The sequence below is a fragment of the Doryrhamphus excisus genome, chromosome 5, assembly GCF_030265055.1.
Source record: "Doryrhamphus excisus isolate RoL2022-K1 chromosome 5, RoL_Dexc_1.0, whole genome shotgun sequence".
Lineage (NCBI taxonomy): Eukaryota > Metazoa > Chordata > Actinopteri > Syngnathiformes > Syngnathidae > Doryrhamphus > Doryrhamphus excisus.
This window is the reverse complement of record NC_080470.1, coordinates 26,921,510-26,938,333: the sequence shown is the minus strand read 5'-3', so window position 1 is coordinate 26,938,333 and position 16,824 is coordinate 26,921,510. Positions and strand designations below refer to the sequence as shown.

Genomic DNA, 16,824 nt, shown 5'->3' with positions numbered 1-16,824 from the left:
GGGGACACTGTAGGATTGCCCCAAACTTTTCAGGACCTGAGGCTGTTTTGCTAGGTGTTAGCATGGTAGCCGTTAGCATGTTAGCATTTAAGCTAATTTACTCATGTCTAAAGGCAAATACACACATGGCATGATGTAGGGAGGTTATAGGACAACCTTAGCACTTTCTGAACTTGAGGCTCTCTTGCTCGGTGCTAGCCTGGTAGCCGTTAGTGTTGGAATAAAACTGTATATATCATGTACTCACATTTAATAAGCTTGCTTCATATTGTCCAAGTTAATATCATGTAATCACATTCTTCATATTATCCAAGTTAATATCATGTAATCACATTCTTCATATTATTCTTCATATTATCCAAGTTACTATTACATGCACATAGAACACACGCTTGCATAGAGCATCACATTCCTTTAGACACTGCTTTCTCTTGATGTCCTTGAACTATCTGTCTCTGCTTTGCTTTCTCAAAATATGCTTGCTTGATGTTGAAACCGGTCTCAACCGTGTGAACTGTTCCCCCTCCCTTAGACGATTGAGACCTATGTAATAGGGCACACCTAAACTTTAATAAAAGAAGGAGAGCAGAGACTTTTTTCAGAGTAGGTTGGATGAATGTTACTGAACAGTCTCTGATCACTCTCCTTGCAAGCCTATATCTCACGTCTTTGTGTCTTCTTTCACAGTTGGTGATAATGTTCTGGGTTTAACCCTAACATTAAATTGGTCCTTCGAGCCGGATTCCAACAGACCCGACGATTCCAGCGTGGGAGAGAGATCCAGGCAAGTCTGTGGCCACAGCGACCAATACCCTTTCCGGGACTGGTTCCTCCCTCTCGGGCTGGGATCCGACGGTTGACGGAGATCCAGGAACACGGAGACGTGAGTAGAATATTTCACTTAAAAAAGGAATGTGTGACGAGTGAAATAAAATACCGGTATTCAAGGGGTGACGAGTTAGGTGATAAGGTATAAAAACCCTGCAGGTCAGACAGTTAAATTCCGTAGGTGGGTAGACGCCCCTAGTTGAAACAGACTAGTTAAATTCTACACAGGACGGCGGAGTCCTCTGTGCTGAAAAATAGAAGTGTACCAAACCCTGACAATTCTAGACTCTATCAGGTAAATAAAGACCAGTTAAAGTCCGCGCGAGGGCAGACTCGCCTGTTGAAAAGGACACAGTTAAATTCTGCAAGGGCGGCGGCGTCCTCTGGCAAAAGGAAAACGCATTAAAGGTGTGTGAACATGTGTGTGTGAATATGAGTAAGATTACCACTAGGTTTCGAACTCCATACCAAACAGTGAGATTGGAAGTGGTGACTTGTTGTGGATGCAAAGGCAAGAATTGTCCGCCCTCACCGGGGTAGAAGCTTGACAATTACCACAATAAGGCATTGATCACCACCTCACTAAGAACATCCCCAACTATTAGGACTCCCTAGGAGCGCTCGTCATAGTTGGGACCAAATTGCCAAAATGGGAAAAGGGCAAAGTAAACAACGTAAAAAAGTAATAGACAGTCTAGAATGCAAAGATTGGATAATGGTAGAAAAACAGGATCCAGATGCGTTAAAACCGTTACCGTATTGGATAAAACAATATGGTTTTAATGGCAAACTGTCTACGGCAGGAATAAAAGACTTACAGCAAAAAATCAGAAACAAAACAAACTGTAAGGAAAAACAAATGAACAAAGAAGGTATTCAGCATACTTTTGTATGGATGAAAATAGCAGGACAGAGAGAGGCAGGTGAAAAAAGAGCAAGGCAGGCTAAAATAGATAAGAAGGAACAGGAGAGGCAGCAACAGGAGAGAGATAAAAAACAAGAACAAGAATGTAGGGAGCAAGACAAAACAACCACATTGTTTCACAGAAAAGAAGATGATGAGTATGTAGGGCCGTACAGAGAGGCAAGAGAAATGTTAGACAGAAGGTCACCAAAAGAGGAAGGTAATAAACCACCAGTTTATTCGCCTCCTAGTGCAGCTATGTTACATCCTACTGCCCCAGATGCGCCTTATACTAGATCGCAGGGCACTGTAGGTGATTGGACAAAGAAAATGGTAACTGGTAGAGAAAACATGTTCTCTCCGGAAACATCTCGTCTACCAGAAAATACACCTCCACCGGAAGATCTTTGTCCCCTCATTGAATTACCAAACCCCAGAGCAGGTCAAAAAGGTGAAGATTTGACAATTAGGGTTTTTAGGACCTGGACAAAAGATGACATCAAGAAGGCCCTTGAGGGGATACCCTCTCCCAAAGAGGACATAGCTGAATGTGTGACTCAAATGGAAAATATAAGACAATCCTACCATCTGAATGGAACGGAAGTTCAACAGGTCTGGATGACCCTCTTGGGACCCGACTGGTTTCATGTGAAAGGGGGTTACACTCCAGCTGATGACGATGGTAGACCATTTGCTCCACATTCTATGGCATTACGCCTTCAACTAGAACCACTCATAGAAAGAGTGATTACCAGATTCCGCAAAAGGGCAAACTACACTGAGATAGGTAGATGCAAACAGAAACCAGACGAATCCTTTGAGGATTATCGTACTAGGTTAGAAAAAGTGTTCAGGGCAAACAGTGGGTTACCTTATAATGATGAAGAGACGGGCCCTTACAAACAACAACTAAAAAATGCCTTACATGCAGGTACTAAAACTGAAATCAGTCAGTGGGTAGCGAAGCATTATATAAATCTTCCATCAGGTAACCTGGAAGAGTATATCACACATGCAACTCACGCAGAAAAAGTTACTAAAAACAAACAAAAGAAAGAAGCACAGGATACCTTTCACATAGGAGAAAGTGAGGTGTACTATCAAAAGAGTACTAACAGGGGAAGAGGAAGAGGTCAGTATAGAGGTCGGGGAGGACGAGGAAGGAATGGAGGACGTGGGAGATTACCATATTTTGGGAGACCGAATGTTTGTTGGACATGCGGGAAACCTGGACATTTCTCACGGGAATGTACTCGTACTCACAGTACCTCCCCAAATGAGTCAATGTCAGCATGACTAGATAAGGAACAGTGCGCTCACCTTGAGGAACCGCCACCGTTTGCCTCAGATGACGTCGACACTGTGCTAGAGCCAGACGAGATTTTAAACCTACAGGATATACTCTTCTCAGAAAAAGTAAAACCGGAAGTGACCATAATGATAAATGGAACTCCAGTTAACTTCCTATGTGATACTGGTGCATGTAGAACAACTATCAACATACCAGTACCAGGTATGAAAATGAGTCAAAAGGTAGCAGTCGTAAGGGCAGCCCAAGGGTCAGTATCTCATGTATGTTATACTGAACCACTCTGGCTCAGAGACCCTGATGGGAAATCATGTAAAATGCAAATCCTGTACTTACCTGATTGTCCCGTAAACTTATTGGGGAGAGATGCTCTCATACAGCTAGGACTTACCATAGCTCCTACTCCTGAGGGCTTGACCATCATCCGAAAAAGACCAGAATCAGTGTATGTTGTTGAAGGAGTGGGAATACCACATTACTACTACTCCCTTGACGTCAACAACACACCACCTACTTGTGTAGGTTCATCCCTGGTCAACATGGCAAAACTTGCAGTGCATACTGTTCAAGATGCTATGTCACCTGATAACTTACATGTCACCATGTGGTTTACTGAGAAACCGGACGTAAAATATCAGGAGAAACTAGAGAAAGAGACACCTGCCAGAATAGTAATAGATTCACTATACTATGACCAAGCAGGAAACGCTGTAGCTAGCGTTAACTTACCACAGCACTTAAAAGGACTTTTCAAACAACACTTTGTTCCACATGTGTCACTGTGCAAAAATAAAGCATTTCAGTGGAGAGATATGGGGAAAATAGTGACTAGGGGAGTACAAACACATGGATGGGAACAAGTCAGTGGGAACACCTACTACAGTGAGATAGCGGGGTTGTTCAAGAAAAAATTACACTGGACAGTGAATGTGGAAGGCAGGGCACATATGGTAGAGCAACAACAATGACCCATTTATTTTACTGAAGCTGAAGAAGCACTCCTCAATCAGGTTCCACCCAAATTGTGGTCTCAGGGACCCACAGACGTAGGACTAGTTAAAGGAGCTCAACCAGTGGTTATTAGGCCTAAAACAGAACATAGACCTCGCATTAAACAATATCCATTAAAACCAGATGCACAAGAAGGTATAATACCTGTCATACATGATTTGAAAGCAGCAAGAGTGATAATAGAGTGTGCCGATTCACCTGTAAACACGCCCATATTTCCTGTCAAAAAGGCACCCCCATCCACGGGATGGAGGATGGTACAGGATTTAATAGCAGTCAACAATGCCGTCATACAAAGAGCACCATGTGTAGCTGATCCACACACTCTATTAAACTCCTTGACGCCGGAAGCAAAATACTTCACGGTTATTGATGTAAGCAATGCGTTCTTTTCTATACCGGTCCATAAAGATAGCCAATTTTGGTTCGCGTTCACGTTTCAAGGCAAAAAATATACTTACACCAGACTACCTCAAGGTTACTGTGAAAGTCCTACGATATACTCTCAAGTGATGAATGCAAGTTTGTCAACTTTTAATCCACCAAGGAATAGTCAGATACTCACGTATGTAGATGACATACTTATTGCATCAAAAACGAAAGAAGATTGTGAGGTTGACACTTTGGCAACCTTAAAACATTTAGCAGAAGAAGGTCACAAAGTTAGCAAGGCTAAATTGCAATTCTGTAAAGAAAAGGTTAAATACTTAGGTCACCAATTAAGTGCAGGTGGAAGAACTATTCTAGAAGATAGGAAAACAGCTATCCTGCGAGCACCCAAACCCCAAACAAAAAAACAAATGATGTCCTTTCTAGGACTTACAAATTATTGCAGGATGTGGGTACCTAATTATTCTGAAATATCAGCTCCATTGCAGGCCTTAATGTATACTGAAGATATAAAAATGACAGATAATCTTAAATGGACTCCTGAGGCAGAAAAGGCCTTTTGTGATCTCAAACAAGCATTGGTTAGCACCTCTACGCTAGCTCTACCTGACTATAATAAAACCTTTTACCAGATGGTCGATTGTAAAGGACATTTTATGACATCCGTCCTAACTCAAATGCATGGTAGTAAGTTACGTCCTGTGGCATACTATTCAACTAAATTAGATGCTGTCGCTCGCGCAATGCCCCACTGCGTTAGAGCGGTGATTGCTGCATCTTTGGCTGTTACATCAAGTGCGGATGTGGTCCTTTTTCATCCTTTGGTGTTAAAGGTTCCTCATGCTGTCTCCGCTTTGCTATTACAAACCAAAATGACCTTCTTGTCATCTGCAAGACATTTGTCGTGCATGTCCATTCTGTTGTCTCAACCACACTTGACAATAGAACGGTGTACAGCCTTGAATCCAGCAACGCTTATACCTACTAGTGAGGATGGCAGTCCTCATGACTGTCAAGCCTTGGCTGAACAAGCTGCTAAGAGTAGGCCAGACTTACAGGATACACCCTTACCTGAAGGCCATACTCTGTTTGTAGACGGTTCATCACGAAAGGATGATCAGGGAAAAACAAGAACTGGTTATGCTGTAGTTACATATGATCAAATTTTAAAAGCTGGTGCTTTATCCCAACATTACTCTGCACAAGCAGCTGAAATTATTGCGCTTACTGAAGCCTGTAAACTGATGACGGGTCAAAATGTTACCATCTATACAGATAGTCAATATGCGTTTGCAACTACACACACATTTGCTCAATATTGGAACAATAGAGGTATGGTAACTTCCGTTGGTAAACCTGTTACTCACGCGCGTTTACTGATTGATCTACTGCAAGCTATCAAACTGCCCGCTAAGTTAGCCATTTGCAAATGCGCAGCGCATACCTCTGGTACTGATGCTGTGTCAAAAGGCAATGCCTTTGCTGACAAAATTGCTAAGCAAGCTGCTGCTGGCGCTGTTCGTGTTCTCCTTACTTCTGAGGATTCCCCTTCTACTCTAGACAGGGCCATTTTACGTGACATGCAACAACAATCTTCCAAACAAGAACTTGATATGTGGCTCAGGAGAGGAGCACACCTAGATGATGGTATATATTTCTGACAAGTAAACAAACCCATTCTACCGAAAAATTTGTACAAATGGGCTGCATTGTTGAGTCATGGGAAATCGCATGTCTCAACAGGAGGCATGGTGAGCCTAATATCAGCTGTCTACACTACATATGGGTTTCATTCCTATTCAAAAAAATTTTGTAGAGCATGTTTAGTGTGTGCTAAATATAACGCACAAGGTAATTTACGTCCACAAAGAGGTCAGTTTCCTAAACCAAGCTATCCATTTCAACATATACACATGGATTTTATCGAATTAAATCAAAGCGAAGGTAAAAAATTCTGTTTGGTTATAATAGACTCATTTTCTAAATGGATAGAACTATTTCCAACAAAACATCCAGATGCACTTACAGTAGCAAAAGCATTGTGTAAAGACATTATACCAAGATATGGTATTCCAGAAAAAATATATAGCGATAATGGCTCACATTTTGTAAACCAGATTATAGATAACATAGGCAGAGCATTTCATATTGATTTAAAACGACATTGTGGTTATCACCCACAGAGTGCAGGACTAGTAGAAAGAATGAATGGAACAATAAAAAATAGATGAAAGAAATGCATGGAAGAAACAGGCAGACAATGGACTCAGTGCCTAGACTTGGTCAAACTACACATTAACATAACTAGTACCAACGGGTTAACACCTTATGAAATTATGTTTGGGCGACCATACCGATTACCATACTTTAAAAATGAATGGGAATCGAATGAAGATAGCAACCTAGCAGATTATATGAGAAAAATGTTGCAAAATATCAACAAATTAGACAAACAAAATAATGATGAGCAAACATCATCCGTTTCTCCACAGGAGGACCAACGGGTAGAACCAGGAGATTGGGTACTGATTAAAAGCATCAAGAAGAAGCATTGGTACTCACCAAAGTGGGAAGGCCCTTATCAAGTATTATTGACCACACCAACTGCATTAAAAATAGCAGAACGTAATACGTGGATTCATTTAACTCATTGTAAAAAGATTCTGAAATATGACTAAATTAACTGCTTCTATCGTGATTTTCAGTGTAGGAGTTCTTATGTGCGTCATTACCATAGCATTGTGGTACTTACTGTAATAAAAAAAAAAAAAAAAAAAAGAGATTAAATAAATAAATAAATAAATAAATAAAAAGGGCTTGTTAAATAAATAAATAAATAAAAAGGGCTTGTTGGGAGGGTTTCTTTGGGTTCCTACCGTCCTGCAAGGTAAAGTCCGACTACAAAGGGGGCTGCACTTTTAGTGTGTAGTCGTCTCAAACCCGGTGAAGATTGTCCACAGCCTTGTAGGACTTTAGAGGGAGCCGGGGAATACCCGTCAACATGGCCTACGTTAAAATAGGCATAGCATTATTGGTTACAGTGGCTATTGGAATGATCATTACAGGCACAGGCTTACTCCTTCATGACCAGATGCAACAACCGGACAGGCGACGTTTTTCTGACCTAAACATAAAACAAAACATCACGGATCCTGCTTGTGGCCAACACCAACATTTTAGTCTGCTCAGAGTATGTATTCCACAAAATAAAACTACCGTCATCACTCTAACAGTTAAGCACTTACGTCACAGGGGAGTATATGCTAAGCCAGATGGGAGTCCTTGGTACATGATTAATGATAGAAAAGGGGGTTGGGAAACACTAGTGGCAGATCCTCAAGGTTACGACTGGTCGTCATATACTAAAACTAGTTACGCTAAACATCAAAGGCCATTAATGTCACTTGTTGAGAAAAACCAAGGTAAAACTTTAGTTTTGACTGTAGATTTGACATCAGGACAGCTCCTAAGCCCAATTCCAACCAAAGATACTTCATGTGTGTGGTTGGGATGCACCTGTTGGGAATTCTTGTTATGCCAATGGAGGACAGGCTATGATACGTGTTACCCAATTCAGTTATGCCAGACTTACTCAGCAAAACTACAAAGACCAGAATTAACCAGGGCATCAATTAGAGCAGGTGTTAAAGTAGCTGTACTTCAAACCACTGATGATTGGTTCCAAGTATTTACTGGTATTTCTGGCCAAAACAACAACTGGTTACTCATGGCAGAGCAAGCAGCAAACACCACCAACCAGGACTGTGTGGTTTGCATGGGACCAAGACCGCTGCTGCAGATAGTTCCTTCTGTTTTGAATAAAAGTTGCCTTTTACAGGTCATGATGAAGACCAACCCCACAGAAAACTGTGCTATTTTCGATAAGGTTTTCCCCCTTACAGGTCCAGAGAAGAAGAAACCACTGTTTTCAAATAAAGTTGCGATGGGAAATTTCACATGTATTCACAGGACTGGGACTGGCAACACATTGGGTTCATTGAATGCTTCCTTATGTGTGGAAACTGAGACCGTCGACGTACATTTTTCTCCCTTATCACGTAGCGACATATGGTGGTGGTGTGGTGGTAACGCCATATATGACAAATTACCTTTCAATACTACAGGATATTGTGCTACCGTTACCTTAATTCTGCCTGTACACATATTCCAGATCACAGCGGTTGAGCTACTACATACATTTGACACCATACTCCCACATTTATGGACTAGGACTAAAAGAGGCTTGGGATGGAGTGATAATGATCCAACTTATATTGATGCTATAGGTATTCCACGAGGTGTTCCTGATGATTATAAACTGGTTAATCAAATAGCAGCTGGGTGGGAATCTATTGTACCTTGGATAACAATAAATAAAAATGTAGATAGGATCAACTACATCCACTACAATGTGCAGAAGCTAGGAAATTATACTCAAGATGGTTTTCAAGCAATTCATGAGCAATTGTCAGCTACATCCTTGATGGCTTTCCAGAACCGCATTGCTCTTGACATGTTACTGGCGGAGAAAGGACATGTCTGCGCCCTTTTTGGTGAGAAGTGTTGCACGTTCATTCCGAACAATACAGCAGCAGATGGCAGCCTCACCAGGGCCTTGGATGGACTTCAGTCCCTGAATAAGAAGATGAAAGAGCATTCAGGTGTTGATACCTCTATGTGGTCTGGGTTCGCTGATTTCTTCAGTAAGTGGAAGCCTCTTTTAATGACAATTGCATTGGCAGTGACAGTTTTTGTCAGCATTCTGACAGTGTGTGGATGTATTTGTATCCCCATTTTTCGCAGGATTTGCACCCAGGTAATATCCTCTGCTATTTCACCCATTCAGTTACATGTTCAAGAGCTTTACACTCTTATTCCACAACATGACGACGACGAAGATGGTGTAAACATTAATAAAGATAGTGTTGACCATGACGATGAAACATCTTTTAACATTACTGATCTTTTTCCAGATCCAGGTGACTATGAGTAACATTTCTCCTCTAGGTGTAACTTTTTCTCATATGTTTTTGACTTTATGATCGAAAATCCTCGTGAAGTGATCAATAAATGATGTTCTACAATGAGTAAATTGGATAAACAGGGGGGAAATGTTGGAATAAAACTGTATATATCATGTACTCACATTTAATAAGCTTGCTTCATATTATCCAAGTTAATATCATGTAATCACATTCTTCATATTATTCTTCATATTATCCAAGTTACTGTTACATGCACATATTATTCTTCATATTATCCAAGTTACTGTTACATGCACATATTATTCTTCATATTATCCAAGTTACTGTAACATGCACATATTATTCTTCATATTATCCAAGTTACTATTACATGCACATAGAACACACGCTTGCATAGAGCATCACATTCCTTTAGACACTGCTTTCTCTTGACATTCCTTTAGACACTGCTTTCTCTTGATGTCCTTGAACTATCTGTCTCTGCTTTGCTTTCTCAAAATATGCTTGCTTGATGTTGAAACCAGTCTCAACCGTGTGAACTGTTCCCCCTCCCTTAGACGATTGAGACCTATGTAATAGGGCACACCTAAACTTTAATAAAAGAAGGAGAGCAGGGACTGTTTTTCAGAGTAGGTTGGATGAATGTTACTGAACAGTCTCTGATCACTCTCCTTGCAAGCCTATATCTCACGTCTTTGTGTCTTCTTTCACAGTTGGTGATAATGTTTTGGGTTTAACCCTAACAGCGACCAAGCAAGGTAAGGTAGAAATTCAATGTAGTTAAACATCAGCTAACCAAGAGAGTTGCCAGTCAAATTAGAAAGGCATAGGGGATGTATGGAGGGGTGCTCCAAATATAACAAGTTGACAGAATAACTTAATGAACTGTTAGCTGATTTAACTTTGTTAAGCTAGCTCGCTAACTGCAAAACCGTTTTGCTAGCTAGCTGCCTCGCTGATGGGGTGTGTACAACGAATGTAGCTAATTAGTCTCATGTAAATAAACTGTCTGTAGCTTATACCAGGTCAACTGACATTAATATCATGCGTTTTCCTTTGGTGTTCAGTAATTTTATCTGTTAAAACCTAGCTAACATGAAGGACTGCCTCAAGTCGCATGGCGCGAAGGGGATTTGATATGGTAAGGAAGGTTAACATTAGCCAGTTGGTTGCGAGTCTCAGCAATGGACAGATTAATTTCCGTCATATTTATGTTTGTTGTTATTTTAGTTGTTTGTTTGTTTTTTAATGACATGAACTCTTTTCCCGTTTACTGTAACTTGCAGATTGCTTTTTCATTGTGAGATGGAGACATTAGATGAGGCAACTGTGTCACTCTTACAAGGTAAATGTCATGTAAATTATAAAGACACCTACCCTCAGCGCATATTTTTAGACACACCTAGACTGATGTTAATAATAACTCTTTTTTCAAACAATTGTAGTCTGTTACTGCGCTTACCAAGCAAGACTCATGTAAAATCATTAGCATTGATGTAACTTTAATGTACAAGGGCAACATAGTAATGGTGTTAGAAATATGCTTTTGGTAAATGATCTCTCCTCACACGTTACAGCTGCAAATATTACCAATGAGGTACTACCCTCATTAACACGAGAAGACCTAAGGGACCTTCTACCTGGGCCAGAGAACTTCCTCAGACGAAAGTGCATTTGGGCAACATTTCATCCAGAGGTATGGATTTACTGTGAATTAATGAATGAGGTGTATCACAGACAAAATATGAATTGGAAAATTTGGATAAAATGCGTGATTTCACAAGTAGTGCTAGAAATGCACATGAATAGCATTTTTTCTTGACAATTTGCAAATTTCTAAAATGTTGAAATTAATACTGTGGTGATATCAATCTATCATTAAACACATGGACACCTGTATGAATGTTGATTCATCCACACCTTGATGTTTTGTAAATAAATTACACTTATAAATATGTACACATATTTTATTTTAGATCAGAGTAGCACATCTTATGGTAGTCATCATCTCTGACTAGTCTGCAATTACTTTGACAGACATTTTCCTCTTTAAGTGTTAGACAATGCAGTAATATGCTAGCAAAATGGCTGCATTTTTGGTCTAGTGAATTTGTTATGATCAGTATCAGTCACCATGAGGAACGGTCAAAAATCTTCTTGGTCTTGGAATTATTAATGTTTTTGTGCAGGAGATCTTAACTTCTGAAGTGGCCGTAAAACCTGCAGGGGACCAGACGAGCCTACCTCAGACGTCAACACCAAGACACGTGACGCCTAAAAAAATCATGAAGATAAGCAGCCCAGACTATGTTATTTACATAGATACAGAGTTGGAGCAAGTCCGCAAGTACTATTTTGAGTTGCAGCGTTGCGGCAGAGCACATGAGTGCACCATGTCCAAAGAGCTCAGGTGCCGCTTGGTCAGAAACACCATGACAAGCATGATTTCGATCCTGAGGGCTAATGAAGTGCAGGAGATGGGGGACTCAAAATATCCCTCACGTGAAGAGGTGTCTGCCATGGCCAAAATGTTGACTGAGTACTATCCGATGCTGCAAGATAAGGATAGCACTAAACAACCTTGGGTAGGTTCTTCACCTTCAGTGTACAAAGTCATTGTCATTACTTGACACTTTACTGGCCAACTGTCCAGGTCATTCCAGGTTATTTATTGGCAACACCATTTTTTTTACATGCATTTGGTGCATGGTGGGTGTTTATTTGTATTACTGTATCTACTCTTAACCCTCGTTCACACAGGACGTGGAAGCGCCTGCTCTTGTGGACCGGTGTGGAGAAATGCGCTTCTGGTGTGAACACAGAAGCGCTGGCTGGCATGCAAATACTCACAAATTCTTACTTTGCGGCGCTTACGCGTCCTGTGTGAACAATGGGTTAGTCTTTCAAGTGTTGTATCATAATCTGTCACTTATATCTTTAAATGAATCACTGTGTCCATTTCACACCACAGGAAGCAATCTTCCGTCAACTGATCAAGAGACTGCAGAATGTCAGGTCAACCCAGAATTTGATGAGCCAGTCAACTCCCAAGCCCAGCCCAACTCTTCCTTCAAAGAAACCTCGACTACAGTTCAAACCAAATAACCAGGACAATCAGTATGATGCTGATTCGAGTGCATCAACTGAGAACACTGATCCCCTAGAGGACACGCCCACAGACCAGGATAGTGATGACACAGGTAAATTGGTAAAGTTGTCTCTACACGTGTTATGTACTAATATGTATTACACCCAAATGTAATCGTGTTCCCTCAGCAGCACACTTAACTCTTCTTTTTTATTCAATTTCCAACTTCTTCCACACCATTTAAGCTATCGACACATTCTCTCAGGTCTCAATGACCCACTCCCCCTTTATGCCATGTTTGATATGTACAAACACACATCATTTGATTTTTTTGAGAGATGCTCATGAGCTCTCTCCCTGTTTTTTTTTTTCTTTGAACATTGTGATAGTATGGTACGGATGACTATCGGGTTGAGATTTTTGGGATTGGATTTTGAAAAGTTCTCTTCAAACCACAACTTTTTCCACTTTTATCCAAATAGAAATGATTTTGCTGTACAATACAAGTGCTAATTGCAGCCTCTTTACACATGCATCTAGTCTGAATCATCTAGTCTCTGGATCATCTCAGCAGAAGTTTGCAGTAAAAGTTTAAATGCCTTTGTTGTTGATTCAGTGCCAGGCCATTACTCCAGGAAACTCCAAGCCAGACACTACAAAACCCTTAAAGAGCTGTGGAAGAGACCTAGACCGAACCAAGATGATGTGGCTCATCTCCTGGATCTTGAGTTTGAGTCAAGGAGAGCCTTTATAGACTCATGTTCACTCAAAGAAGAGAATATGATCGAGAAGGTCATAGAGGCATATCCCTGCTTCAAAGACCATAAGCATGTGAGTGACTTAATTCTTATAATCCCTTGGTAGTTGGTATCACTCAATGTGACAGTGTGACCGAACAGAAGGTTTAAAGGGATAGTAAACCCAGTTAAAAATGCCGATTTTTTTTAATGTAGTATTATTGATTAATATCTTCATCATCCACCAAGACTTTAGAATACCAAAAAGTCACCAACTATTATAAGCATTTGCATTTGCATTTGCTACAGTAATAGAGTTGGCTAAAAACTTTAGGGGGCTAGTAGTAGTAGAGTTGATGCGAGAAAGTCCATGACTGATGCCATCGCTGGCTAAAGCTTTGTATTTAGATGGAAGCTTTTGTTAGACCTTGTCTCTTCTTGTCTTCTGATATAATCCTCAGCATGCTGTGCCAATTGGGCTAACAGTCACTGTAACTATGGCTTGTTGAAGCTAGGACAGTATATCAGGTGCCTTTGAAGAGTCATTTAAATGGAGGCATGTGTAATAAAAACTAAGGTTGTGTTCTGATTAGATCGCTCCACTCTTCAATATGAAAGTACATTTTTAATCCCCATCAAAACTATTGGTTTGACTCAGGGGAAAGTGGCAGGCATCTAATATTACATTAACTGACTGAATTTTGTAAATTTTATTATGTTCACCTGTTTCTGATGCACATAGCATTTCTGCCTGCTAGTCCAAAGGTTAAGCAAAATGAGAGTCGGAAATTGCTGTTTTCTCTGTACGCTCAGATCATGGACGAACTGGGCCGCATTCTACAGGCAGATAACAAGAACTTTGCTGACCAGATCAAAGCCCGATGGGAAAGCTTTTGCCAAAATGCGCTGTTCTTTGGAGTGTGGAACAAGTCATTGAAGCCACCAATGGGTCTGGATAAATGTAAGCATAATGCAAATATAGATAACAACACTGTTTTATAGGTTGGATTTGCCTATGTAATGGCTGCGTATGATGTGATTTTAATCGCTTTTTAATCCCCTTTTTGATGACTACAAACTTAAATATTGTCTTTATTTTCCTTCTTTTTTTCTTATCCTTTTCATGATAGTTTCTAAGATGTGGTGGTCACTAGAGGTTTTAAACACCACTAACACCTTTTCATGTATACATATGACCCTTATAGTCTTGTTTTTCACTTGTGCAACTGACAAGTGCTTTTTATATCCCTGCAGCGAGAATATTGTAGATTCACCCCGACTGCTGTTGCCACACTATCGAGCCAAACTTTAAGTTTGCTTGTCCAATAACAGCAAAAGCTTTTATTTTACTCTTATTTTACTAAAAATTCATATTGTTTCAGGGATATACACACTAAACACATAAACATACGCTGTCACTCACTGATACAGTTTTTCCATGATTACACTACCTTTTTTGCCTTTTATGTTGACTTTCCAATTACACAATTGCACAATACTTAATGTCACAGTCAAATTGCCTAACAGCAAGACAGACAATGCAGTTGATGTGTCCATATTGTTTTACAGCAGGACAAGCCATTGCTTTGTTCAAGGCACTTCCTTCATTGTTCCCTTCTCCAACGCCCCCACCCAAAAAGCTTGGACCAGCATGTGAAGCACTGTTCCATGTTCTTGAGGTGAGTTTGCATCAGTATCAGTATCAAACTGAAACTGAAGTTGATATGTGTGAAGTTTAATCTTGTTCTACCTTTTGTCTCTACTTTGTTGCTCTCAGCCATCTGAGGACCCCAATATGTTTCTCCAGAGATGGCCCATCACCAGTCCGGTCTTCCTGGTAGGATCTAATAACCTTCTCCTGGCTGTTGGCACAATGCCACTGACCACCTTACCTAAGGAAATGATTCATGAGGCTCCTCTGATCCTCATGGGGTGTTATTACACCTTCCACCTCACCTACCCCAAATGTGGTGCCACTTTGTTATCCGTCATCCAGACTGAGGTACTGAAGGACAGTATTCACGAGCGTGACCTTACTCATTCCTACAAGAAGGCAATAGCTGAATGGGAAGAATTCAACAAAAAGTAGAGTAAGCCAAAAATGCACAGGTTTGTGACCTGCGTGACCAAAAATGGTTGATTCATGTTTGATTTGCCAAAATGTCACGGTACAATTTGTTGTTTGCTTTTAGTCATTTTGATTGAAACTCACTTCTAAATTTGTTATGAAATGCACTTTTAGGGTTTTGGGCTGTGTTTAGACCCCTCTGAAGACAATCTTTACCTTGGTCCTTGTCAATAAAAGCATGTTTTTTTTCTGAGAGCATTGTCATGTTTCCTTATTTTAAGAGCATGTGGTCTTATTTAGCAACCTAAAAACAAGAATTTCATAAATCTTGTTTTAAGTCATTTGATGCTAAAAAAATACTCTAGTTTTGAGTGATAATAAGCTTCTTTTGCATTAACCAAGCTTAACTAGATTGCTTGAAATGAGTCTTTGTGATCTTATTTCAAGATTTTATGTGCTATACTGACAGTCGGACAGACTGACTTGTTTTAAGACATCTTAGCAAGTGAAATTCACTTACTGCACTGGCAGCCAAATTTGCTTGTTTTAAGCACAAGCATGCTTATATCTAGAATATTTAGCCTTAAAATTGACAGGGCATTTTTGCAGTGCATGTACAGCTGTTAGTTGCTGGTAGTGAGATTGCAACGCTTTCTCAGTACACTTATCTAGGTCTACCAATGACAGCTGATCTTGAAATGGATGCAATTATTGTTGACAGGAAAGAGAAAGCAACCCGTGCCTACCACAGTCTGAGGCCATTCCTCTTACGCAGACACATACCAGCAGCAATACGTGTTCAGCTCGTACGAGCAGTGCTTGTTCCAATTGCAACATACGGATGCGAGCTGTATGGAATGTCCTCAGCACGTCTGCATCCATTGCAACGTGTGATTGATCGCGCAATCAGAGACACCATCGACTGTTCTTCTAATTACTGCCGTAAAGCAGCATACGAGGAACTACGCATACCATCAATGGCACTGCGAGGAGCAAAACTACGGGCCAGGGCCATTACTAAATGGTCGAACAGCAGAACAACAATCGGATCGTTGCTGCGTTCCCCGTTCAAGAACCGGTGTGCAACCTGGATGACGGGCACACAACGCTGGCTGAAGACACTGCTTCATACTGCTGCACCAACTGGTGTACAGGAGGCTGTTTCCGCTGTTGTTACTGCCATGACAACAAGATTAGAAGCCACTGACAGAAGCAGAATTACTCAGTTCAGACGTGCTCATAGTCTAGGCTGTGCTATTCCACTATGGAAACCGGTTCTTCGATCACCAGTGAAAGTGGCCGGGATGCATTTACTGAGCAAGATGCGAATCGGCATGTTTTTTTTTGCCTACCGGCTTGCCGGTGCAGGTATAATTGACCGTCGATATCTCTCAGAATGTCCGTGCTGCGGAGAAGCTGTTCGTGAAGACGCCAAGCATGTCTTTTTGGCATGTCGAAATTGGAATTATCAGCGTGCTCAACTACTTGGTGATCACATTAACAG

The 16,824-nt window shown here is 40.7% G+C and overlaps 2 protein-coding genes across 3 annotated transcripts; both read left to right on the top strand.

Moving 5' to 3' along the window:
• The first annotated feature begins 278 nt into the window (after window positions 1–278).
• Window positions 279–10,112, top strand: LOC131129998 (uncharacterized). 2 transcript variants are annotated; one of them, XM_058074005.1, is made up of 3 exons: window positions 298–603; window positions 688–883; window positions 6,935–10,112. In XM_058074005.1, exon 3 carries the CDS (start codon window positions 7,444–7,446, stop codon window positions 9,433–9,435), a length of 1,992 nt encoding a protein of 663 aa, XP_057929988.1. In that variant the 5' UTR covers window positions 298–603; window positions 688–883; window positions 6,935–7,443; the 3' UTR covers window positions 9,436–10,112. The 2 variants fall into 2 exon arrangements, with proteins under 2 accessions (XP_057929989.1, XP_057929988.1); XM_058074006.1 differs by having other exon boundaries at window positions 279–603; window positions 688–10,112.
• A 64-nt stretch (window positions 10,113–10,176) lies between these two features.
• On the top strand, window positions 10,177–15,551 carry LOC131129999 (uncharacterized). The gene is made up of 9 exons (XM_058074007.1): window positions 10,177–10,185; window positions 10,714–10,772; window positions 11,005–11,123; window positions 11,617–12,012; window positions 12,399–12,627; window positions 13,132–13,346; window positions 14,066–14,213; window positions 14,822–14,931; window positions 15,030–15,551. The coding sequence occupies exons 2-9, from the start codon at window positions 10,733–10,735 to the stop codon at window positions 15,339–15,341; spliced, it is 1,569 nt and encodes a 522-aa protein (XP_057929990.1). The 5' UTR covers window positions 10,177–10,185; window positions 10,714–10,732; the 3' UTR covers window positions 15,342–15,551.
• The last annotated feature ends 1,273 nt before the right edge of the window (window positions 15,552–16,824 follow it).

Bases quoted from the DNA above. Each gene is read 5' to 3' on its own strand.
- LOC131129998 (XM_058074005.1), top strand. From the start codon at position 7,444: ATGGCCTACGTTAAAATAGGCATAGCATTATTGGTTACAGTGGCTATT.
- LOC131129999 (XM_058074007.1), top strand. From the start codon at position 10,733: ATGGAGACATTAGATGAGGCAACTGTGTCACTCTTACAAG. The intron at 14,214-14,821 runs GTAAGCATAATG...ATTGTTTTACAG, and splicing joins ACCAATGGGTCTGGATAAAT to CAGGACAAGCCATTGCTTTG. The intron at 14,932-15,029 runs GTGAGTTTGCAT...TGTTGCTCTCAG, and splicing joins CACTGTTCCATGTTCTTGAG to CCATCTGAGGACCCCAATAT.